The sequence below is a fragment of the Hyperolius riggenbachi genome, chromosome 4, assembly GCF_040937935.1.
Source record: "Hyperolius riggenbachi isolate aHypRig1 chromosome 4, aHypRig1.pri, whole genome shotgun sequence".
Classification (NCBI taxonomy): Eukaryota; Metazoa; Chordata; class Amphibia; order Anura; family Hyperoliidae; genus Hyperolius; species Hyperolius riggenbachi.
The window spans coordinates 443941794-443966728 of record NC_090649.1 but is presented as its reverse complement, the minus strand read 5'-3'; the positions used below and the strand labels follow the sequence as shown (position 1 = coordinate 443966728).

Below are 24935 nucleotides of genomic sequence, written 5' to 3'. Positions count from 1 at the left end.
GAGTGAAATAAAACAGAAGATATATACCAGTCCCTAAAGAGAGAATATAATATGTCGGTCCCATACTGGGGAAATCCCTAAAACACCCAAGAGAAGCAAATCCTGATTGTCTACAGTGCTGACAACTTGGAAATTGAGTCTGGGAGACACAATCAGACATACAAACCCAGGCAGAATAGACTATGCCAACACTGTAAGCAGAAGACCCTCGAGGAGGAGAATCACTTCCTGTTGCACTGCCACACATATACTACAACCGGGGACACCTTCTTTAGAAATTAATGGACCTATTTCCAGACTTTCATGCATTAGAGCAGGCTTTCTCAATCAGAGTTCCCTGGAACCCCAGGGTTGCTTGAGTACTCTGCAGGGGTTCCCTGGCATCCCCCCCCCCCCCCATTGTGGGAGAAGTATAATAGTGCACATTATATAATAGGGGATACTGTAAAAATAAGCACTAAATTGGGGGTCAGAATAATAATGAGCACATTAATAAAAAGCACTAGGATAAGGAGACAGAATAATGAGTGACCATGTAATAGGGGGTAGTGACATTAACAGCCTCACCAACTTTTAAAATAAATGCAGGGGTTCCTCGAGATGAAAAAGTTATTTGCAGGGTTCCACCAGAGTAAAAAGATTGAGAAAGGCTGCAGGATGAGAGAAAACTCTACATTCAACTTGGAGAGGAGTGACAATCGCTGCACACTATGTCACAGTGTGCCACAGACTGAGAGGAGCAGAAATGAAGTGTAAACCTAAAAAATGTCTACAAACTGCTTATCCACTATACTGTACCTCCATCCCGCCACCAAGCCCTAGGACTCACCCCTTTCATGTTGCCCTTTTCCCCTTGCATTGATAATGTCTGTATATATCTTGGTCATGCCAATAAAGCTATGTTTGATTTGAATGACAGTTGGGGGGTGGCTGGTGTCACACAGTTGGGGTGAGTTGGAGCAATTGTGAAACAGTTCATACACAATACATGAAATGATGAAGTTGATTATCATGATTATAAACAGCGGTGGGCTGCCACTGGTAGCGGATGGGTAGGAAGCCCCCTTACCTTGGATGGGGCTGCAGAAGCTGGTTTATGACCCTTGGTGCCTCGTCGTGTCCCGTCACACAGATAGTCAGCAGCGTCCGGTGACAGATGGCGCAGTCCCCGGCTATTGTTATTATTGGAGTTCCCCTGTAAGATCAGTGCTGGGGGGCTCCCCCTGGCATCCCCCATTGTGAGGCCCCCCTCCTCGCTGTATATGTTCAGTCCTGGGGGGCTCCTCCTGGCGACCCCCCTTGTAAGTCCTGCCTCTTTTCTGTATAAGTTCAGTGCTGGGGGGCTACTCCTGGCGGACCCCCTTGAACAGACCCCCTCTTCATGTTTGGATAGGGTTATTTTCCTCACTGAGCGTTCCAGGCTCTCCGGGGCACAGTAGTGGTCACTGTCCAGCAGACAGTTCTGGGGGCCGCAGTGCGGAAGGTTGAGGTGAGGCAGCATGCGGGGGATGTCCGGAGGAGCTGCACAGGGGCCGGAGGTAGACGAGTTGCCATATTTGGGGACGGAGAGTCGGGTGGCAATGGTGAAGGGCTGCGGTTTCTTCATCACACCGTGAGACATAATCTGTTAGCGGCTCGCTCGAGTCGTGTCCTGCGGGGGAGAGACAGAATGTGAGACAGGCGGCCACACCCTATACATACACACACATACATGTATGGCTACCTGACACTGGAGGCACCTCTGGTTACCTATACTGAGGGCTACTTAATACTGGGGGCACCTCTGGCTACCAAATACCAGGGGCACCTCTGGCTACTTTTACTGGGGCTACCTAATACTGGGGGCACCTCTGGCTACTTTTACTGGGGGCTACCTAATACTGGGGGCACCTCTGGCTACTTTTACTGGGGCTACCTAATACTGGGGGCACCTCTGGCTACTTTTACTGGGGCTACCTAATACTGGGGGCACCTCTGGCTACCAAATACTGGGGGCACCCCTGGCTACTTTTACTGGGGGCTACCTAATACTGGAGGCACCTCTGGCTAATAATGGTAAAACCTATAATCACCTATTCTGGGGGTTACCTGATACAGTGTGCCTGAGTATGTGTTGATGCAATTTTCACACACTCCCCCTGAGATCTAGTAAGCCTAGAAACTGTCTTGATTATAATGAGTGGGAGGGTGGGGCTAATATGAGGGCTGGTCAGTATGAAGAGCACACAGCCAGGTATGGCAGGATTGATCAGTAGTTAGTAAAGGATAGGTTGCTCAGTGTTCATCACACACCTTCCTCATCAGATTCAGCTCAATACTAAGGGATTTGCTCCGTGGTTAGATAAGGGTGATATTGCTCAGTGTGTAGCACACCACAGAGGGGTTGCTTGATGGTCAGTAAATGGTCTGGCTGCTCAGTGGGCAGCACAGACCTTGTTCTGTGATTAAGGGGCAGAGGAGGGTTGCTCAGTGGTTAGTAAGGGTTCAGATTGCTCAGTGGGCCCAACACACACTCCTCACCAGGTCCAGTCAGAGCCAGATCATCCACAAAGCAAACCTGGGCAGTTGCCTAGGGCCTACAGAGAGCCTAGGGGCCTAGTGGATGCTGCCCCCACAACATTTGTGTGACCATCAGCAATGGGCATAAACTGTTATCTTGCCTAGGACCCCATTTCATCTTAATCCTTGTGTGGGTCCAGTGCACAGCCAGGTATGGGAGGATTGCTCAGTTGTTAGTAAAGTCTCGGTTTACTCAGTGGTTAGTAAGGGGTTGGGTTGCTCAGTGGACAGCATGCACCTCCCTTGCCAGGTCATTACATAGGGTTAGTAATGGGTTGGTGATGTACAGTGGCTAGTGAGGGTCGGGATATACAGTGGTTAGTAAGTGGCTGGTATGTTCTGTGGTTAGTAAGGGGTGGAGCAGGTAGTAAGGACTGGGTTGCCTAGTGACTAATAAGGGGTCGAGTTGATCAGTAAGGGGTCAAGTTGCTAAGTGGTTACTAAGGGGCTAGGGTGCTCAGTGGTTACTAAGGGGGTCATGTTGCTCAGTGGTTTTTGAGGGATTGGGGCGATCAGTGGTTCGTAAAGAGTTATATTGCTCAGTGGTTAGAGATGAGTCTGGTTCCTTATTGGCTGATAAGGAGGCCAGGTTGCTCGGTGGTAAGGAGTTATATTGCTCAGTATGGCAAGGTAAAGCAGGCACAGAATACAGTTTGGCGTAGGGGTTGTTCAGTGGTTAGTAAGAGATCGTGTTGCTCAATAGTTAGTAAGTGACATGGTTGCTCAGTGGTTAGTAAGGAGTGTTATATTGTGCGGCGGGCAGCACTCACCTTCCTTGCCAGGTCCAGCACACAGTATAGGGGCTGCTAAGTGATCAGAGGGGTATTGAGTTGTTCAGTGGTTACTAAGGGGTGTTATCTTGCTCAGTGGGTAGCATGCACCTTCCTCGCCTGGTCGGCATGCACAGCACACATTCTGGTATATTGGTTGCTCAGTAGATAGTAAGGGTGTCGAGTTGGTAAGAAGTTATATTGCTCAATGGTTAGCGCACACCTTGCTTACCAGGTCCAGCATTCACAGCACACATTCTGGTATAAGGGTTGCTCAGTGGATAGCAAGGGGACCGGGTTGCTTACAAGTTAGTAAAGAAGTTATATTGCTTAATGGGCAGCACGCACTTCCCTCGCAAGATCCAGCATGCACAGCACACATTCTGGTATAAGGGTTGCTCAGTGGATAGTAAGGGGTGCTGATTGCTCAGAAGTTAGTAAGAAGTTATATTGCTTAGTGAGCAGCACACACCTTCCTCACCAGGCCCAGCACGCATTCTGGTATAGGGGTTGATCAGTAGTTAGTAAGAGGGTCGGGTTGCTCAGAAGTTGGTAAGAAATTATATTGCTGAATGGGCTGCACACACCATCCATGCCAGGTCCAGCATGCACAGCACACATTCTGGTATAGGGTTTGCTCAGTGGATAGTAAGAGGTCGCGTTACTCAGAAGTTGGTAAGAAATTATATTGCTCAATGGGCAGCACGCACCATCCTTGCCAGGTCTAGCATGCACAGCACACATTTTGGTATAGGGGTTGCTCAGTGGATAGTAAGAGGTCGGGTTACTCAGAAGTTAGTAAGAAGTTATATTGCTTAGTGGGCAGCACGCACCTTCCTTGCCAGGTCCAACAGGCACAGCACACAGCCCAGCACGGATGCCCGGAAGCTCTCGGAGATCAGATACTGCCAGAGCCGGCGCAGCAGGGCGGATAGATGAGATCCGATCCAACGGACAATTTTCCCGAGCTGCGAAACACCCGAAACCGCCGCCCGACTACCCAGAGCCCGGAGGAGGGCGGAGCGGAGCAGCAGCAGGACAGGGGGGAAGGGCATAGTGCGGGGGGCGGGGCCGGGAGCTGCGGGGGAAAGAACAGAAGACATCGTTACTCTCCGCTATAATATACACTATATACTTACTGACCATCATCATCACTGCATATATATCCGTATATGTTATTACTAAGATATACTCTGCTTGTCATCACATATCTATATATGTCCTTCTGTATACACACACACATTCACATACTGGCAGTTATTCAATATAACAACTCACAAGAGGAGGTAGAGCTCTGACCTTCTTCTCAGATCATCACTATACATTAAACGCTAAGAGGTGGCAGATTCCCCTGTGGGTGGCAGTCCCCATGCAAGTGGCAGATTCTAGGCTTCCCCTGCAGAGGGTAGATTATGGGCTCCCACTGCTGGTGGCAGCCTGGCAGGTGGTGGGCTCCCCCTGTGGGTGGCAGTTTCTGGCTGTGCCGCTAGTGGCAATTTCTGTGCTCCCCCCTGTGGGTGGCAATTTCTGTGCTACCCCCTGTGGGTGGCAATTTCTGGGCTCCCTTGCTGGTGGCAGTTTCTAGGCTTCCCCTGCGGATGGTAGATTGTGGGCTTCCCCTGCTGGTGGCAGTTTCTGGGCTCACCCTGTGGGTGCCAATCAGAGCCGGATTAAGGCTAAATGGGGCCCTAAGCAAAGTAACTGATTTGGGCCCCCCCATCATGTCGTAATAGAATCAGAAGATGCAGCTGCACAGCAATATGCCGCACACACCGGGCAGCCGAGCTACTGGTTGCTATGGGCAACAGCACGCTTTCCTCTGTGGGTGCACAATGCAGGGAATAGCAGCGGCAAAATGCAGAGTGAGATATGAATGGCTGGGACATTTGCACTCAGAGGCTGGGGCACCCCTGTGAAGAGGGCGCCAGATATCACAGCAGCAGCACTTTCCCCCTGCATCTCCAGCCTGGCAATAGCAGAAAGCTCTGGACACCACCAAACCGGAAGCCGTTCCCCAGACAGAATTACATAACCACTCCCACCACTGAACAACCAATTTCCTCCCAAACTAGACAGCCACCATGCAGCCTCCATCCCAGTGAATACGATAGTCCAGCAGAGAAGGCAGCCGCAGTGGGGGAGAATGACAGCACCAGATGACTCACATTCACCTATTGCAATCCAAGCAATAGAGGTCCCGTCATCCGGAGCCCATCTGTCTCCTCTAGAGTGCTGCCACTCTGTTACTACTACTATTACTACTTCCTACTTCCTGTCTGATCTGAGAATCAGGAAGTTCAGAGCGAGCGGCTGCACTGTAGAAGAGACAGATGGGTTTCAGATGACGGGATCTCTATCGCTTGGATCATGGATAGGTGAGTGAGCGTTTGCCATCTGCTGCTATCATTCTTGCTGCAGCTGTGGTTCTCTGTGGGAAGGGAGGGTGGAGTGGGCAGCGGCAGAGCGCACAGTAGCAGGAGGGGGACCTAGGAGGAGAGCCTGGCTCTGAAGACAATCAGCAGCGCACGGCATCATTTGACAAGACAAGACAAATAACATTTATATCGCGCTTTTCTCCTGGTGGACTCAAAGTGCCAGAGCTGCAGCCACTAGGACGCGCCCTATAGGCAGTAGGAGTGTTAGAGAGACTTGCCTACGGTCTCCTACTGAATAGGTGCTGGCTTGCTGAACAGGCTAAGCTGAGATTCGAACCCTGGTTTCCTGTGTCAGCGGCAGAGCCCTTAAAGGGACTCCAAGCAGTGCCTGTGGATATGCCTTTAAGCATACCCACAACTAATTCATTACATCCTCACACCTACCAGCATGATGTTTGTAATTATATCCCCCTGGGTTCCTTATATTTCATTGCATTGTGCTGAATCGAGCTGCCAACTTTGGAGAAAAGTTGTCCTGTGGCCGTGATTTCGATCGCGAAAATATCGAAAACTAAAAGGCATAGAGCAGCCGTTTATATATCATTGGAAAGAGGAGAAAGAGAGCTTTAAAATGATATGCATCTTTCCATAGTTACTGCACTGCTCAGAGTCCCTTTAACCATTATACCATCCAGCCACCGCTGACTTTGGAGAAAAGTCGTCCTGTGGCCGCGATTTCGATCGCGAAAATATCGAAAACTAAAAGGCATAGAGCAGCCGTTTATATATCATTGGAAAGAGGAGAAAGAGAGCTTTAAAATGATATGCATCTTTCCATAGTTACTGCACTGCTCAGAGTCCCTTTAACCATTATACCATCCAGCCACCGCTGACAGGATGGCAAGGGCTGGTTTATGTGCTGATGGGGCCCCTTTGACTCTGAATGGGGCCCCAAGTGACTGCTTTTGTTGCCTGGTCGGTAATCCGGCCCTGGTGCCAATTTCTGGGCTCCCTTGCTGGTGGCAGATTCTGGGCTCCCCTGTGAGTGGCAGTTTCTGGGCTCCCCCGGCTGGTGGCAGTTTCTGGGCTCACCCTGTGAGTGGCAGTTTCTGGGCTCCCCCTGTGGGTGGCAATTTCTGAGCTCCCCCTCTGGCAGTGGCGTAACTATGGTGCTTGGGGCTACAGTGCGAATTTTACACGGGGCCCCAAGCACTCTATTGATACAGAGCCCCAAACCTACCAAGGACAGCTCCCGTTGCAGAGAGGTGCATGTAGAGTAATGCTGGTACACAGGATGAATTTTTCTGACAGATTTACTGTCAGATCGATTATTTCCAGCATGTCCAATCTGTGTTCCCATCGATTGACTTCTATGAAAAATCGTTCAGAAATCAGATAGGACTTGCTGGGAATAATCGATCTGACAGTAAATCTGTCAGAAAATTGCATAGTATGTAAGGAAACTGTTTGTTCAGATTCACAACTATGCAATGCACATATAGATGTGTTCATTACCAGCATATCACCAATGATAAGCTAATAAGATAGATGAAGGGGCCCTGGTGCAGTCGCAACCTCTGCATCCCCTATTGTTACGCCACTGCCTGCTGGTGGCAGTTTCTGGGCTCCCCCCTATTGGTGGCATATTGTGGGCTCCCCCTGGTGGTGGCAGATGCTGGAGGCAGATTCTGGGCTCCCCCTGCTGGTGGCAGTTTGTTGGTGAGCCCCTTACCTTGTGTATTTGGAGGGAAGGTCCCGTGTCTCTTCGGCCGCAGTTCTGTGTCAGCTCTGATGTCCCGGTCACCTGGCCCTATATATGACCCCCACCCCCCTTCTCCCCGGAGCCACTGATTGGGGGGAACAGCTGGCCCGGAGCACCGAGAGCAGCTGCTGTTTCACCCTTCCTCAACCAGTACTGCTCAATGTCTGAAGCTGGGGGGAGTAAGTACAACTCTCACTCATTCCTGTAAATATTTTATTATTTCTTTCCATGGGACAACACTGAGGATATGACCCATTGATACAATGTAAATAAGTCACTTTATAGCTAAACCGCTGGCAACAAAAGTGACTACATCAGTAAGTGAATAGTGTCAACATTCTGTCCAACTAGACATTTTCCCTCCCCGGGGGTCATGCTACTTGTTAATGTTACAAGGTCCTCAGGTATATTACACGAAAAAGGGGCGCGATGAGCTTTAAGGGTCGGGGAATAGCCGATAGTAGAATATAGGTAAGGGCTAGTTCACACTCGGCGCCGCTAGCCCGAGATCGCAATTAGCTCCACCATCCCGATTTTAACTAAAATCTCGTGATTCTTCTGCAATTTGCGCTTGTTGTGATTCCAGTTCAATAGAACGATAATCACACAGCAATCGCCGCCAAAACGCTGCATGCAGCACGTTTGTGATTAATCAAAACGCAACCGCTGCGGTGTGAATGTATCCATAGGGATACACTGTAGCAGCTCTTTGCTGATCGTTGGCGATCAGCAAAGTGCTGTAAAATCGCCCCAATGTAAAGCAGCGGTAAGATTTACAGATATTTTGCTATTTACAGTGGTAATTACAGTAGGAAATATTGGTAAATGTTACTGATATTTTACTACGGCTAATCCTAACCTTACTCTCACACAAAACCCTCCCTCACGCATATATTTACACACATGCGAGAGGTGTATAAACAATTAAGGCAGCCATACACTGGTCGATGTGCCATCAGATCGACCAGCTGACAGATCCCTATCTGATCGAGTCTGATCAGATAGGGATCGTATGGCTGCCTTTACTGCAAACAGATTGTGAATCGATTTCAGCCTGAAACCGATCACAATCTGTTCAGCTGCTCCTGCCGCCTGTCCCCCCCCCGTATACATTACCTGATGCGGGCTCCCGGGCGTCTTCTCTGCATCTTCTCAGCGCTGCACCCGCTCCATCCCGGCGCTTCCTGTGTCACTCCGTGACCAGGAAGTTCAAATAGAGCGCCCTCTATTTGAACTTCCTGGGTCACTGCAGTGACCCAGGAAGCGCCGGGATGGAGCGGGTGCAGCGCTGAGAAGATGCAGAGAAGACGCCCGGGAGCCCGCATCAGGTAATGTATTTTTCATCGGATCGGCCGCCGCTAGCGACGCGCACTTAACCGCGGGCGATCGAGGGTAATTTCCCGCACGGCGCGATCGACGGACCGATCCGATTTCGGGCGGAAATCGGATCGTCGGCGGCGTTTACCGCGAACGATTGGCAGCAGATTCGATCCCAGGATCGAATCTGCTGTCGAAACGGCCGGGAATCGGGCCAGTGTATGGCCACCTTTATAGCGGCCGTACATCTAGTGATGATAAACATATTCCACCAAGAGACAACACTCTGTCTAATTGAATCTGATTAGAGAGACATCTGTTGGCTGCCAATACACCGCAGGCCGACTCCCAATCAATTTCATGTTGAAATCGATCCGGAATCGGCCTTGTGATTCCGCATCTATTGGCCACACTTGCATTGATTTTTCTCAGCAGATTCAATCACTCTGAAATCTATAGCACAACTTGCCACATCAGCCGATCAAAAAAATCAATCATAATTGCAATTGGACAGAAAACTTTGGTGGATCAGACGTGACAGGGGAGCGGTGGTAGATCAGCAGCCCATAGCGTTGCACTCTATTGAGCAGTGTAAGGGCTGGAACCCACAGGAGCGCTTTTAGCAGCGTTTTGGCAGCACTGCGATACGCTAGCAGTTTGCCAAAACGCTGTGCTAATGTTAATGGATGGGGCAACTTCCACAGGAGCGTTTGCGTTTCTCAGAAACGCAAACGCAGGACCTGCAGCATTTTGGGAGCGTTAGCGCTTCAATGTAAAGTATTGAAACGCTAGTGGAAACGCTCAGCAAAACCTAAACTGAGCGGTTCTGCTAGCGTTTTGCGGTGCAGCGCAATGTAACAAAATGAAAAATTATTCACACGACCAATCAGGATAAAACCGCAAACCGCAAAACGCTACGCACCCGCTGGGCAAAAAAATACAATGTTGCAAAACGCGACCGCAAACGCGCATGAATCCGCTTGCAAACCGCTGTTACAAATTGCTAGCGGTTGCGTTTAGCGTTTGCGGTTTGCAGTGGGTTCCAGGCCTCAAGGTAGACATACACCTATAGACTGCCACCTTATTCAAAGAAGAATCGATTCCTACCACACACAACAGATCGATTTTCAATAGATTCCAGCATTGCACTGTGTGATGCAATGCAATGCTATGGGCTGCAATCGACTGCTGCTCCTGCTCCGCCCCCAATCAACTTAAAGCGGAACTGTAGATACGTTTTAAAGACAATGTTTCACTTACCTGGGGCTTCTGCAAGCCCCCAGCAGCCGTCCTGTCCCGCGCCAGTTGTCCACGAGTCTCCGTTCTCCCGCTGCCGCTCCGTACCTTGACTTGTAAGTCACGGCCAGCGCAGCCCTGCCAAGCATATCTTTTCTTTGCGTTCCCCTCTGCAATATCGGGAACGGGAAGAAAGGATATGCGAAACCGAAAGTAGCTGGCGGCGGGAGAACAGAGGCTCGTGGAGGACAGGCGCGGGACAGGACAGCTGATGGGGGCTTGTAGAAGCCCCAGTTAAGTGAAACCGTGTCTTTAAAATGTATCTACAGTTCCGCTTTAAGTCTCCTATACCCTGCAGATGGGTAACAGATTCGACCAACAGAAAATCTAATTAGAGAGGCATTACCGCCATCTAATAAGCATCTATTTGTAGTGTGTAGTAGCAATAGATCAGATCTCGATCAGAGTCGATCTCATCGGGCAGCCATCTGCTGGTGTGTGGTACCTTTAGTTATGTGGCCTGTAGTTAGTTGGAGCTCCCCTTTAGTCTGATATGATATGAACAAGATGCCGCGATGTTCCCAGCCCAGAAGCTGGCGGAGGAGGGGGGAGGGATTCCTGGGGGGTGAGCTCACTGAGTGTGACCTCAAATCTCCCCTTCTGATGACATCATCACACATTAACCCTTCAGCAGTAACTCGTGACCCAAAATTTGCTAGTGGGCTTCTTCCATTGTGGAATCACCAGGAGGGGTGAAGTGTGTGTGCAGCATAATATCCCTTTACACTGCGCCAGCTACGCCCCCACTACCGCCAGCTGACATCATCCTCATCTGCTGCCTGGTGTCTTATCTCTCAGGGACTCTATTGGTGAGGTCTCTATGCTTCTGAGTTCCCATCTCTGCAGAGCTGCTGCACCCTAATTTCTAGGGGGTTCCTCTGCCTGTGCCAGATTCCACTACCTGTCATGTGCAATCTCTGTGCTTCGGAGCGTCCAGCTCTGCCCATCTGCTGCAGACCTGCTGCCAGGGGAATCTCTGCATTCCTGAGTTCCCAGCTCTGCATACCAGCTGCAGTCATTACTAGGGATGATCACAGGTATGCAAATTGTTCCGAGTTGATGCAATTTTTATGCAAATATATGCAACTTGAAATGGACCAATCAGCTGAAACCTAGGTTTAAACTGATTGGTCCATTTTCAAACTGCATACATTTGCATAAAAAATTGCATAATTTCAGAACAATTTGCATCTCATTGATCATCCCTACCAGGGACTCCCCTCCTCTTACTAGAGGTTTTATCTATCTACATTATGGAGGATGGGGAATATACCCCAAGCGGGGCAGTAATAAAAGGTAGGAAGGATAGATTAGAATGAAGATGTAACCTGTAAAGTCTACAGTAGATATAAGTTTATAGCCACTTTCATCAGATTCCACCAATAACTGATATGTTTCTTCAGCATGTAGGTTTCCTCCAGTATTGAGCCCCATTTCCTGCACTCTCCATATACCGCTACCAGTGCTGCCTTACCTGATCTGTGGAGATCACAGACAGTCACCAGTAATAATTGGGGCAGCAGTCTCTACCTCTACTGAATGATTGGGGCACTACCACATCCATCTGCTGGTCCGCTCTCACCACTGCCCCCCTCCCTTACTCATTCTGAGCAAATCCTAGAGAACAATATGGAACCCCCATTACTGACTTCCTGCTGAGGATGGCGACCTGCTGTGCTGATGCTGCGTCTGATTAAGGGACTCAGAAACAGCAGGATCATCCACTAGGCAATCTAGGCCAGTTCCTGGGGCCTAGTGGCAGTGTTGCCAACTCATCCCTTTAATTACTGACACATATGAATTAATCAGGTTTTGTGGCTAGGTAGATGCAGTTCAGGCACTGATTATGTGCAAATAGCCCCAGAACCTGTATAACTTAGATGTGTCAGTAATTAAAGGGATGAGTTGGCAACACTGCCTAGTGGGTGTCAAAGGGACTGACTACCAAGTTTCAACTTCTATGAACCATTTTCCCACCTTAGCTTACCAGAAAGACTATCATGGAAAAACAAAGATACTACCTTGCCTTGGACCCAACATTGTCTTAATCCTTCTCTGCTCAGGACACGTCTGCAGATGAGGGCCTCTGATTGGAGTGGCGCTTATTGGGAGATCACTCAGTATTTCCCATCTCTTACAGTAAAGAACCCTTCCCACAGCCGGGAGTTGCATGCGTATTTACCATTTTCAGGCACTATGTGTGTGGTGATGATTATGTGTAATAATAATAATAACAATAATAATAATAATAATAATGTGATAACATGCAGTCCCCCTTCCCCCTCAATACTATTATTATTTTTCATTTATATAGCACCAACATATCCCATAGCGCTGTACATCGTACAAAACAAATAGTGGGCAGCACAGACACATGAGACATTCAAAACTCTGTACAATCAGGACCTCCAGCAATGCAAATACAGACATTGTTGATCTGAGACATCACCAATACTGGTTCATGTTCATATGATAAATTACATCACAATAAGAAACACTAGGAGGAGGTCCCTGTCCTTGCAAGTTTACAATACAGAACCTTGCATGTTGGAGTAATTAGGTAAGGGGACACAGGTGTTAGCGGGTGAGGCAGTAAACCTCCAATACCACTTATAGCAAAATGATAGGCTTGGCTTGGTGTGCTTTTAGAGTACATTTGAATATTTCCAGGCTCAGAACATGATAGATTTGCTGTGGGAGAGCATTCCAAAGGAGAGGTGATGCTCATGAAAAGTCCTGGTTGCAGGAGTGAGAGGAGGTAAACAAGCTAGAGGACAAGAGGGTCACCTGGGAGAAGTGAAGGTTCCAGGTGGGATGGTATCGGGAGATTAATGAGGAAATGTAAGGAGGTGACAATTTATGTAAAGATTTGAATGACAGTGTTAGTGTGGGTAATAGGTAGCCAATGGAGAGATTAGCAGAGAGGGGCTGCATCAGAGGAGCGGGAGAAAAGGTGGATGAGAGGAGCAGCAGAGTTCAATAGGGACTGGAGAAGTGCCAGTCTGGTTTTTGGTAGACCACAGAGAAGGGTGTTACAGTAGTCAAGACGGGATATGATTATTTGCCTCCTGTAAAAGGAAAGGACAAATTCTGGAAATGTTTTTGATTTTGAAAAAAATTCGGAGTCTGCCAGTGGGAGCGGAGAGAAGACCAGAGCTGCGGCGAGGGACAGAGAGACCACTAGAGGCTGGTAGATGGCCCAGGTAAGTCAAGCCAGTTTATTTAATTTGCCTCAGAAATCCTAAGGAGATGGGATGACATGAGTTGGGGGGGGGGGGGGGGGGGGTTATACTTTGGTCATCTCACCCCTCCCCAGAGATTGATGAGCCCCACATTCCGTCTGGAGATCCAATTTATTGGTGACACCCCTGCATACACCCACCTCAAGGAATCAAACTCTGATGAGACATGCATTTGGGAGACCTCCATCCAGTGATGAGACCCCCACATCCTCCCAGAGCTCCTCTGACACTGATAAGAACCTCCTTCCAGAGTACCCTCACTTTGTGGCCATAGAGGATGAGTATATGGTCTATGCTGCATAGGAGGGTGTAGAGGCAAAGGAAAACCCCTCCCCACAGGGGTGACAGGTCCTCAGTGATGGGTGACATGGGTGCTGACCTGTCTGATGACATGAGGGGATGTGAGGGTGACAGGTCCTCAGTGATGGGTGACATGGGTGCAGAGCTGTCTGATGACATGAGGGGATGTGGGGTGACAGGTCCTCAGTGATGGGTGACATGGGTGCAGCGCTGTCTGATGACATGAGGGGGGTGACAGGTCCTCAGTAATGGGTGACATGGGTGCAGGCAGCGCTGTCTAATGACATGAGGGGATGTGGGGTGACAGGTCCCCAGTGATGGGTGACATGGGTGCAGCGCTGTCTGATGACACTGAGGGGGGTGACAGGTCCCCAGTGATGGGTGACATGGGTGCAGCGCTGTCTGATGACACTGAGGGGGGTGACAGGTCCCCAGTGATGGGTGACATAGGTGCAGTGCTGTCTGATGACACTGAGGGGGGGTGACAGGTCCCCAGTGATGGGTGACATGGGTGCTGACTGTCTGATGACATGAGGGGATGTGAGGGTGACAGGTCCTCAGTGATGGGTGACATGGGAGCAGAGCTTTCTGATGACATGAGGGGATGCGGGGTGACAGGTCCTCAGTGATGGGTGACATGGGTGCAGCGCTGTCTGATGACATGAGGGGGGTGACAGGTCCTCAGTGATGGGTGACATGGGTGCAGGCAGCGCTGTCTAATGACATGAGGGGATGTGGGGTGACAGGTCCCCAGTGATGGGTGACATGGGTGCAGCGCTGTCTGATGACACTGAGGGGGGGGGTGACAGGCCCCCAGTGATGGGTGACATGGGTGCTGACCTGTCTGATGACATGAGGGGATGTGAGGTTGACAGGTCAACAGTGATGGGTGACATGGGTGCAGCGCTGTCTGATGACATGAGGGAATGTGGGGTGACAGGTCCTCAGTGATGGGTGACATGGGTGCAGCGCTGTCTGATGACACTGAGGGGATGAGGGGGGTGACAGGTCCTCAGTGATGAGTGACATGAGTGCAGCGCTGTCTGATGACACTGAGGGGATGAGGGGGGTGGCAGGTCCTCAGTGATGGGTGACATGGGTGCAGCGCTGTCTGATGACACTGAGGGGGGTGACAGGTTCCCAGTGATGGGTGACATGGGTGCAGCGCTGTCTGATGACACTGAGGGGGGTGACAGGTCCCCAGTGATGTGTGACATGGGTGTAGTGCTGTCTGATGACACTGAGGGGATGAGGGGGTGACAGGTCCTCAGTGATGGGTGACATGGGTGCAGCGCTGTCTGATGACACTGAGGGGGGTGACAGGTCCCCAGTGATGTGTGACATGGGTGTAGTGCTGTCTGATGACACTGAGGGGATGAGGGGGGTGACAGGTCCTCAGTGATGGGTAACATGGGTGCAGCGCTGTCTGATGACACTGAGGGGGGTGACAGGTTCCCAGTGATGTGTGACATGGGTGCAGCACGGATGTTATGGGGGTGACAGATATTTAGCAGGTATGATGGAGCCCCCTGGTGAGGTCTCTGCACACAATGAGGCTGTTGTTGCGGCTGTGGTGGGTTTGGCAGCTGGCACTGGACATCTGTTGCTGTGTGACTCAGTGATGGTGGGATGTATTTCAGGCATGCTGAGGGTGGTCAGGTGTGTGCGGTGCCCGGCCGTGTGCCCAGCAGGGGGAGCCACCTTCTGTCCAACATTACTGACATTTATCCCAGCATTACTGGCATACATGGGCTGCGCTGCACAATGACTGAGCCACACGCCACCCAGCTGCCCGGTACACCATGCATGCCAACCTCCACCAGCCCAGCTATGCGGCCAATCATCCCAGGAATCCAAACCCCCACCCAGCACCAACTCATTCCACCCACATACCCGGCACCGACTCATTCTACCCACATACCCAGCATTCATCTCTCAAATCTTTCACCTTCGTGGTTATGCTCCATAAAACTATTATTACGTATTGTATTTACAAAGTGCCAACATATTATACAGCGCTGGACAATATCTAAATAGGTTAATATACAAGGAAGAACATACAGGGAACTCACAACAAAACAAGATCACGCAAGATCATTATAACAGTAGTTCAGTGTCTCTGATCAAAATAGAGTCTGTTCTAGTCCACAAGAAGGGAGTCAGACGCTAAGTACCTCACGATGTAGGGAGATCAGTGGCGTAGCTAAGGAGCTGTGGGCCCCGATGCAAGTTTTACAATGGGGCCCCCAAGCACTCTATACATAACAATTGATACGGCGCACCAAAACCTGCCAATGGCAACTACAGTGTCTGAAGTGCAAGAAGGGGATGGGGAACAGTGTGTTAATGATTACCACTATTCAAAGGATCTATAGAAGTGATTATTATGAGCACAGAACCAATAGAGAGCTAATACTGTAGTTGATGAAGGGCCCTTTGGGGCCCCTCTGGCCCAAGGGCCCGATGCGGTCACAACCTCTGCAACTCCTATTGCTACCCCCCTGAAGGAGATGGATCCAACGGCAGCGGCATCTCCTTGACGACGAGCGCTCCGCCAGTCCATCTTCCTCCATGTTCTGGCCGGCGGGTATGCACGATGTTACACGGTGGGCCCAACAAAACTTCAAGCGATTGTGGTACTTTACGCAGAAGTCGTGGGGATCTATAGATCCGAACTACTGTGTCTGTCGCTTAACAATGTGCGATCACCGCTGGGGGGTGGGGGGAGGGGAGAGACACATCATTTACTACTGCAATGCCCTTTATGCTGGCCTCCCCAAAAAAGACCTGCGTCGCCTGCAATTAGTGCAGAATGCTGCTGCCAGATTGCTAACAAACCAGCCTCGCCACTGTCACATTACACCGATCCTTCGCTCACTGCACTGGCTACCAGTAGAATGGAGAATACTCTTCAAGATTGGACTGCTGACATTCAAATCCCTGCACAATCTGGGCCCTGGATACATGAAGGACTTGCTGAAGCTGCACCACACCTCTCACAACCTCAGATCAGCAAGTTCTATAAACTTGGTCACTCCCAGAGTGCACCTCAAAAAATCTGGAGACAGAGCCTTCTGTCATGCTGCCCCTACTCTTTGGAACTCCCTACCACACCCAGTAAAGACAGCACCATCCCTGGAGCTATTCAAATCCAGACTGAAAAGCCACCTGTTTAGCCTGGCATTTCCAGATTTATAAAATTCTTCCCCTGTACCACGATGGTCGGAGCCATGCTTATGCGCTTTGAGTCCCACGGGAGAAAAGCGCTTTACAAATGTTATTTGTTGTTGTTGTTGTTGTTATTTAACATGTTTACGTCTAATATCACTGTAATTATCGCTCAGTGGATACTTGCTAAGACAGTGGGATTGCATAGTCAAGCTGGAAACACTGGGGAGGGGCTGCCGGAGGACAATCTAAAGGGTAGGGGTAGCGACAATAGGTGGGTCTGTTGAGAAGGTGTCCTGCAGGACAAATGATGGTACTGATGCAGGGGTATTTGCGAGCATGAAAAGGTGAGTCTTGAGGGCTCAAATGAAGGTATGAAAGGTGGGGATGAGTCTGATGGCTAGTGGGAGTGAGTTCCAGAGAGTGGGGGCACCCCTAGTGAAGTCCTGTACAGATGTGGCATTACAGTTTTAGGTGGAGTATTGTGCAATGGCTGCTGGTGTTTCTGGGGTTCTCCGGACGCTACGGGTTTATTGAAGGGAACTTGTGGAAGGAGCTGCATGCAATGCAAATGCTAATTCACTGACCTTCCAGCAACCACCGCTATGTTCTGATATGCCCCAGGCACAGTCCTGTGTAATAAATCCACCACATGTTTACTGATCCTGCCTCATAGGCTGCAGTCTGCTGTTCGCCATACACAGTCAGATGTGCTTAAAGGTGCCCATTAAATCTACAATATTTTCCTCAGATGTCATCACTCAATCAGATTTGTACCATCGAATTGTACAGAAAACCAGGCAGTATATGGAAAAAATTCACGTGAAATGATTCTATGTTCGATTGGACTACAGAATTTTCTCAATTGGAATGTTGGATTTTACGATCTGAAAAGAGAAAGTGCCCTATTCGCCCTGTTTATGTGAAAAATTGATAATTACCTTCCAATTCAGAATCAGAATCAATTTATTTCGCCAAGTAAGTTTACACTTACAAGGAATGTGTCTTGGCAGTTGCTTAAAGGAGCACTTTGGGGAAAAATTGTGAAAACATAAACAAATAAGAAGTATGTTTTTTTTTCCAAAGTAAAATGAGCCATAAATTACTTTTCTCCTATGTTGCTGATACTTACAGTAGGTAGTAGAAATCTGACAGAAGCGACAGGTTTTGGACTAGTCAATCTCTTCATAGGGGGTTCTCAGGGATTTATTTATTTTCAAAAGCACTTAGTGAATGGCAGTTGCTCTGTCCAACTGCCAAAAAACTGTGTAGCGAGCAGGGAAGCTGGCCAGCATCATTGTTTAAATCCTTTTTAGGGAATATATTTATAAATAATAAAAGCCTTGCTGGGAATCCCCTATGAAACCTGTCATTTCTGTCAGATTTCTACTACCTACTGTGGCTGGATGGTGTAATGGTTAAGGGCTCTGCCTCTGACACAGGAGACCAGGGTTAGAATCTCGGCTCTGCCTGTTCAGTAAGCCAGCACCTATTCAGTAGGAGACCTTAGGCAAGTCTCCCTAACACTGCTACTGCTTATAGAGCGCGTCCTAGTGGCTGCAGCTCTGGCGCTTTGAGTCCGCCAGGAGAAAAGCGCGATATAAATGTTATTTGTCTTGTCTTGTCTTGTCTACTGTAAGTAACAGCAACATAGGAGAAAAGTAATTTGTGGCTCATTTTACTCTGGAAAAAACATACTTCTTATTTGTCTAAGTTTGCACATATTTTAAATTTTACAATTTTTCAACATAGTGCCCCTTTAACAAACACAGACAAAAACAATACAAGGACAGACAGTGTGTATATTACAAGTCAAGGACAGTATGTAAGTATAATGGCAGTAAGCAATGTGAGAATTGTTCATTTACAGTTCTGTGCTGATTACTTTCAAGTCCTAGCAGCTCTAACAGGGTTCTGCATTAAAGAGAACCCGAGGTGGCCTTGTATTACGTAAGTGGGGCACAGAGGCTGGTTGGGCACACTAACACCAGCCTCTGTTGCCCCATCGTGTGTGTCAAAGACCCCCCTGCTCGCCGCTAAACTCCCCGCAGTGCTGGCGACACGCAGCGCGTCGCCAGCACAATGTTTACTCTATCGCTGTCTGTCAGCGCCGCTCCCACGCCTCCTCCGCATCGCCGCTACCCGCCCTCGTCCCTTCCCTCCAATCAGCGGGAGGGAAGGGACGAGGGCGGGTAGCGGCGATGCGGAGGAGGCGTGGGAGCGGCGCTGACAGACAGCGCTAGAGTAAACATTGTGCTGGCGACACGCTGCGTGTCGCCAGCTCTGCGGGGGTATAGCGGCGAGCAGGGGGGTCTTTGACACACACGATGGGGCAACAGAGGCTGGTGTTAGTGTGCCCAACCAGCCTCTGTGCCCCACTTACGTAATACAAGGCCACCTCGGGTTCTCTTTAAGTATGGCTACCGCCTGAGGAAAAAAGCTGTTCCTGTGTCTGGAGGTTTTGGTAGCGATTGACCGGAATCTCACTCCTGAAGGCATGCGCTGGAAGATGGAGTGAGCTGGGTGGGAGGGGTCAGAGGCAATTTTGGTTGCTCTTTTTCTGCACCTGCTAGTGTAAAGATCCTGCAGGGAAGGTAAGCTACAGCCAATTATCCCTTCCGCTGATCGGATGATGCGCCTCCCCTTTTTTAACGCTGAGCAGGAGCCGAACCATACAGTCATAAATGATGTTATGGTGGATTCGATGATTGCAGTGTAGAACTGCACCCAGGGCCGGCCCTAGACTTTTTGCCGCCTGAGGCAAAATTTAAAAAAATCGCTCGGGGGGGGGGGGGGGGGGGGGGCACAGAGGGGCACAGAGCTGGAGAGGTAGCGGGCAGGGTGGAGGTATTGGGCCTAGCGGTGGGGAGGGGCCTAGCTCCCTCCCTCGCCTGGGTCCCTCAATCTGTGCTCCCCTCCAGCTGTAAATAGTTAAGTACCAGCGTATAGATTAAGAGGCAATGGGCGGGGATCACTCACCTTTTCCGCATTCCAAAGTGCGCTCCACTGACGTTACTTCCTGCAACGCCGTCCACTTACAAGACAGTGGGCGGCGTTGCAGGAAGTGACATCAGTGGAGCACTCGCTGGAACGCGGAAGAGGTGAGGCCCAATACCCCCTTTCTGCCTGCTACTCCTCCAGCTCAGCGGGCGGCCCCCCACCCATGGACAGGCGGTTGCCGCCCCCCCAGATGTGCCCCCTGAGGCAAATGTTTCACCCCGCCTCATGAGCGGGCCAGCCCTGACTGCACCGTTACATTTTGAGGTAGGCCAAACTTTTTCAACTGCCGTAGATGGTACATCCTTATCCCACAAATCTGAACGAATGATTGCATCTGAGGAAAACATTGTACCATCATTGGGCATCTTTAGAACAGGTAAACAATCAATATCTGACTGTTAAGGTGCCCATATATCAGACGATGTATGGGCAGATCGACCAAGAAACAGATCTCTCTCTGATCGAATCTGATCGGAGAGAGATCTGTTGCCTGCCCATACACCACATACCGATTCCCATTCGATTTCAGCATAAAATTTTCGGGAATCGGCCTTGTGACATCACACACACGTCCACATATACGCCGGCAACCAGGTGGGGCATGTGTATGGGAGCCAATGCGGAGACAAAGCCAGCGCTGGACACTGGCAGATTCCGTCACATTCGCTGCTCTCCCTGATATCGCACGCCGTTACTGCTGCGCACCCGATCCAGCATGTCGGCCCTACATCGTGCAGCATGTTTGATCGATGCAACCAATTTTGGCCTCAAATTGGTCACATTGTCGTTCAGGCATGCTCTTGGCGACACCGATTTTCATCTGATCTGATTGTAGTAATTGAATCAGATGTTCGATCGGCTGCCAAGTCGCCTGATGTATGGCCATCTTTAAGGAGTCCATTTATTTATTTATTTATTTATTGTATTTATAAAGCGCCAACATATTACGCAGCGCTGAACATTAATTTAGGTTACAGACAATATTTAGGGGTGACATACAGCAATATGACAATACAGGAATACAAGAAAACCAGATCACACACCATAGTATGAGTACCAGGTAATGCTTAGTCAGTCACTGGATGGAGCATGGAGATTAGGCAAGTTAGGTTCACTCAGATGCATAGCATGGGTGCACAGTAATAGAGGTGCATGATCAGGTAGGACACAAAAGGAGTGAGGACCCTGCCCAAAGGCTTACAATCTAGAGGGAGAGGTAAGGACACGAATGGTAGGGGACCAGAGTTCAGCTGTAGGTTTAGAGCACTTGTGAGGGGTAGTAGGCCAGAGTGAAAAGGTGAGTTTTGAGGGCTTTCTTGAAGATGTTGAAGGAGGGGGCTGCCCTAATGGGTGGAGGTAGGGAGTTCCATAGTTTTGGAGCAGCTCTTGAGAAGTCCTGGAGGCGTGCATGGGACTGGGTGATGCGGGGGGGCGGTTAGGCGAAGTTCATTGGAAGAGCGGCTAGGTGTGTACCTCTGAGTAAGATCGGAAATGTAGGTTGGACAGGTTTTGTGGACAGATTTGTAGGTCAGACACAGTATCTTGAATCTGATTCTGGACTGGATAGGAAGCCAGTGGAGGGATTCTAGGAGGGGATCTGCCGTGGTGGAGTGATGGGAGCAGTGGATAATTCTGGCTGCCGCATTCATGATGGACTGCAGTGGGGCTGTTCGGGTCTAGAGTTGGGCCGAACGGTTCGCCTGCGAACGGTTCCATGCGAACTTCAGTGGTTCGCGTTCGCGTCCCGCAGGCGAACCTTTGCGGAAGTTCGGTTCGCCCCATAATGCACATGGAGGGTCAACTTTGACCCTCTACATCACAGTCAGCAGGCCCAGTGTAGCCAATTAGGCTACACTAGCCCCTGGAGCCCCACCCCCCTTATATAAGGCAGGCAGCGGCGGCCATTACGGCCACTCGTGTGCCTGCATTAGTCAGAGTAGGGCGAGCTGCTGCAGACTGTCTCTCAGGGAAAGATTAGTTAGGCTTAGCTTGTTCCTGTCTGGCTGCATACCTGTTCTGTGAACCCACCACTGCATACCTGTGCTGTGAACCCACCACTGCATACCTGTGCTGTGAACCCACCACTGCATACCTGTTCTGTTCAGTGGACCCGCCACTGTATACCTGTTCATTGAACCCACCACTGCATACCTGTGCTGTGAACCCACCACTGCATACCTGTGCTGTGAACCCACCACTGCATACCTGTGCTGTGAACCCACCACTGCATACCTGTTCTGTTCAGTGGACCCGCCACTGCATACCTGTTCTGTTTAGTGAACCGCCACTGTATACCTGTTCTGTTTAGTGAACCCGCCACTGCATACCTGTTCTGTTCAGTGGACCCACCGCATCAGTGCGCATACCTGTGCAGTTAAGTGAACCCGCCACTGCATACCTGTTCTGTTCAGTGGACCCGCCACTGCATACCTGTTCTGTTTAGTGAACCCGCCACTGCATACCTGTTCTGTTCAGTGAAGAGAAGTCGCCTAAGTCACAAAAGTGTTAAGTACCTCACCTTTATCAAAATGAATGAGGCATGGATCCCGGAGGGCTGCTGCCCGCCCCAAGACTAAAGGTGCGTACACACATGCGACTATAGTCGTTTGTAACGATCGTTCCCCGATCTTTACCAACGACGATCGTTACAAAAAACGAACCACCGACTATTAAGGCAAACGACGAACGAGCCAAATCGCTACAAAAGAAAGTTCTGTCTCGGCGGATTTTAACCAACGACGATCGTTTGCAAAAGTAGTACATCGTTGGAAACGATCGTTCGTACTAGGCTTGACATGCGCATTTCACTATTTCTCCATGGAACTTCTCATTTTTATGCGCAGGCGCAATAGTTGCTTTCTGTGATGTAACGTTCGTTCTAACGATCAGATCGTTACACACATTTTAAAACTATCTTTACTTAGGTCGTTCTTTCATCAATTAAAAGTTCGTTCGTCGTTCTTAACGAACGATCGTTGTCGCATGTGTGTACGTAGCATCAGTCAGTCCCCGCACATACAGCATCTCTGCCTGCACGCCGTGTGACTGGCTGCCTGGCCTGCCCCAAGAAGACTAAGTCGCTCCCAGTCCCTCCACACAGCATGTCTGCCTGCAGGCCGCTTGACTACCTTCTCCGCCACCACCAACAGGGTCCGGGACTCCAGGCGAATTGCTGAATTTTTTAGGCCGCTGCTAGCAGCGGCCGCTGTAATAATTTTTCGGGTGCGTGTACATGACTGCCTAATTTTTCTGGCTGCACTGCGGGCAGCTGCAATAACAAAAGAAAAGGCATGTACATGCGCCCATTCCCCTTCGTGATCATTACCTTGCCGTGGTGAAGGGGCTTGCGTATCACAATGGAGCAATGACCGGCGCCTAGATGAGTGTCTCGGGGGGCACACCCACGATAATAAGGTCGTTGCCTCATTGTGGTCAGACCAAATTTGATCAGCTGGACAGTCACTGTTCTGTCATTCAGCTACATCAGCCAGGTGACCATATGGGCTGTAAAGCCACCAAAACCTGCACTCTCGCCATGGTGCGCACCAGTAAAGCACGCCCGTCACTACACAAACAGCTGTTTGCGGTGCGTTACACGATGAGTTTGGTGTGTCAGTGTGAAGCAGTACCTTAATTACACTACCTGATTGATGTATACACATGCAAGATGTTTGAAAGCACTTTAGGCCTGTCATTTAGCATTCAATGTGATTTCTGCCCTTAAAACGCTGCTTTGCGTCAAATCCAGATTTTTCCCGGGGACTTTTGGCATGTATCCCACTCCGCCATCCCCCCCTCCAGGTGTTAGACCCCTTGAAACATCTTTTCCATCACTTTTGTGGCCAGCATAATTTTTTTTTTTTTTCAAAGTTCGCATCCCCATTGAAGTCTATTGCGGTTCGCGAACTTTAACGCGAACCGAACCTTTCGCGAAAGTTCGCGAACCCGGTTCGCGAACCGAAAATCGGAGGTTCGGCCCAACACTGTTCGGGTCATAGGGAGACCAGACAGCAGGGCATTGCAGTAGTCAAGGCGGGAAATTATGAGGGCATGGATGAGGAGTTTGGTGGTGGCAAAGGTCATTAATGGTATAATCTTCCAAAGTCAACCACATGATTGATCGGATCGGGTACCGATATTGGTGCTGTTCGCCGATAAACGATCATTCTACCGTTCCTTACCTTGATCCATATTGTGGATCAATTCATTATAGTCTGATCAGATTGCTTATCATTTTCCCCTCATTAGTGGACCCAAATAAAAGTTTTCAATAATATCGGGAAATGGGACAGTTAAAGCGGACCTGAACTCAAAACTTTCTCTCAGCTCTAAAAGATGAGCAACAGCATAATAACCTTTACAGAAAAACATTTCTTTGTTACAGCTGAGACAAGTCCTGCAATAAATCTGCATTATCTACTTCCTGCTTTCTCGGAAGCAGACATAGGGTTAACATCCTGTGTTTACCAATTAGCTCTCTTCCGTGACAGACAGCTGACACAGCTGAGGGATCAAATTACAGTTGTGATTAGTCACAGATGAGGGGGAATTAGACAAGCTAAACCTTCTAAATACATACAGGGTGCATTTCTCTGGGTATTCCTTCTGTCCTGTGCAGTTCAGGTCCACTTTATTAAATGGGCACCTTTAGGCCTTGTTCACATCTAAAAACAAGTATTTTGCGTTTTTGTGTGTGTGGCTTTTTTTAGTGCCTCCTGGTGCTCCAAAGTGTGCTGCGTTTTTGTAAAAAGCACTTTTCTAAGCTCTTTTTTAGAGCAATTTTGTAATTCACTCCCTGACGCAAGTCATGAAGTGAACTCTTTGACCCGGAAAAGAATAAATACAATGTATTTATTCTTAAAGGGAACCAGAGAGGAACGGGGGGGTGAAAAAAGGAAAAGATTTCATACATACCTGGGGCTTCTTCCAGCCCCATAAGCCTGAATCGCTCCCACGCCGCCGTCCTCAGCTTCCTGGATCCGCCGGTACCGGGTCCCGTCACTTCCGGCGGACGCGGCCAATTGTCCGCATCACAGGGGCTCCCTCCATACACATACGCATGCGGCTGCGCAGTAGGCAGCCACATGCGTAACTGTATGGAGAGAGCACCCTGTGATGCGGACAATTGGCCGCGTCCGCCGGCCGA

The 24935-nt window shown here is 49.6% G+C and overlaps 1 protein-coding gene across 8 annotated transcripts in view; it reads right to left on the bottom strand.

The window, feature by feature from the left end:
* The window catches only part of LOC137504345 (spectrin beta chain, non-erythrocytic 5-like), a 76746-nt gene extending 72387 nt beyond the window's left edge, over positions 1 to 4359 (bottom strand). For 6 of the 8 annotated variants that reach the window (XM_068232638.1, XM_068232641.1, XM_068232640.1 and 3 more), the window contains exons 1-2: positions 4163 to 4359; positions 1070 to 1651 (exon numbers count right to left, since the gene is read on the bottom strand). In XM_068232638.1, coding sequence (XP_068088739.1) covers positions 1070 to 1621 — 552 coding nt within the window. In that variant the 5' untranslated portion in view covers positions 1622 to 1651; positions 4163 to 4359. Of the gene's footprint in view, positions 1 to 1069; positions 1652 to 3329; positions 3346 to 4162 lie in introns of those variants that run through there. The other 2 variants (XM_068232645.1, XM_068232639.1) reach the window with 2 other exon arrangements.
* Positions 4360 to 24935: the final 20576 nt, after the last annotated feature.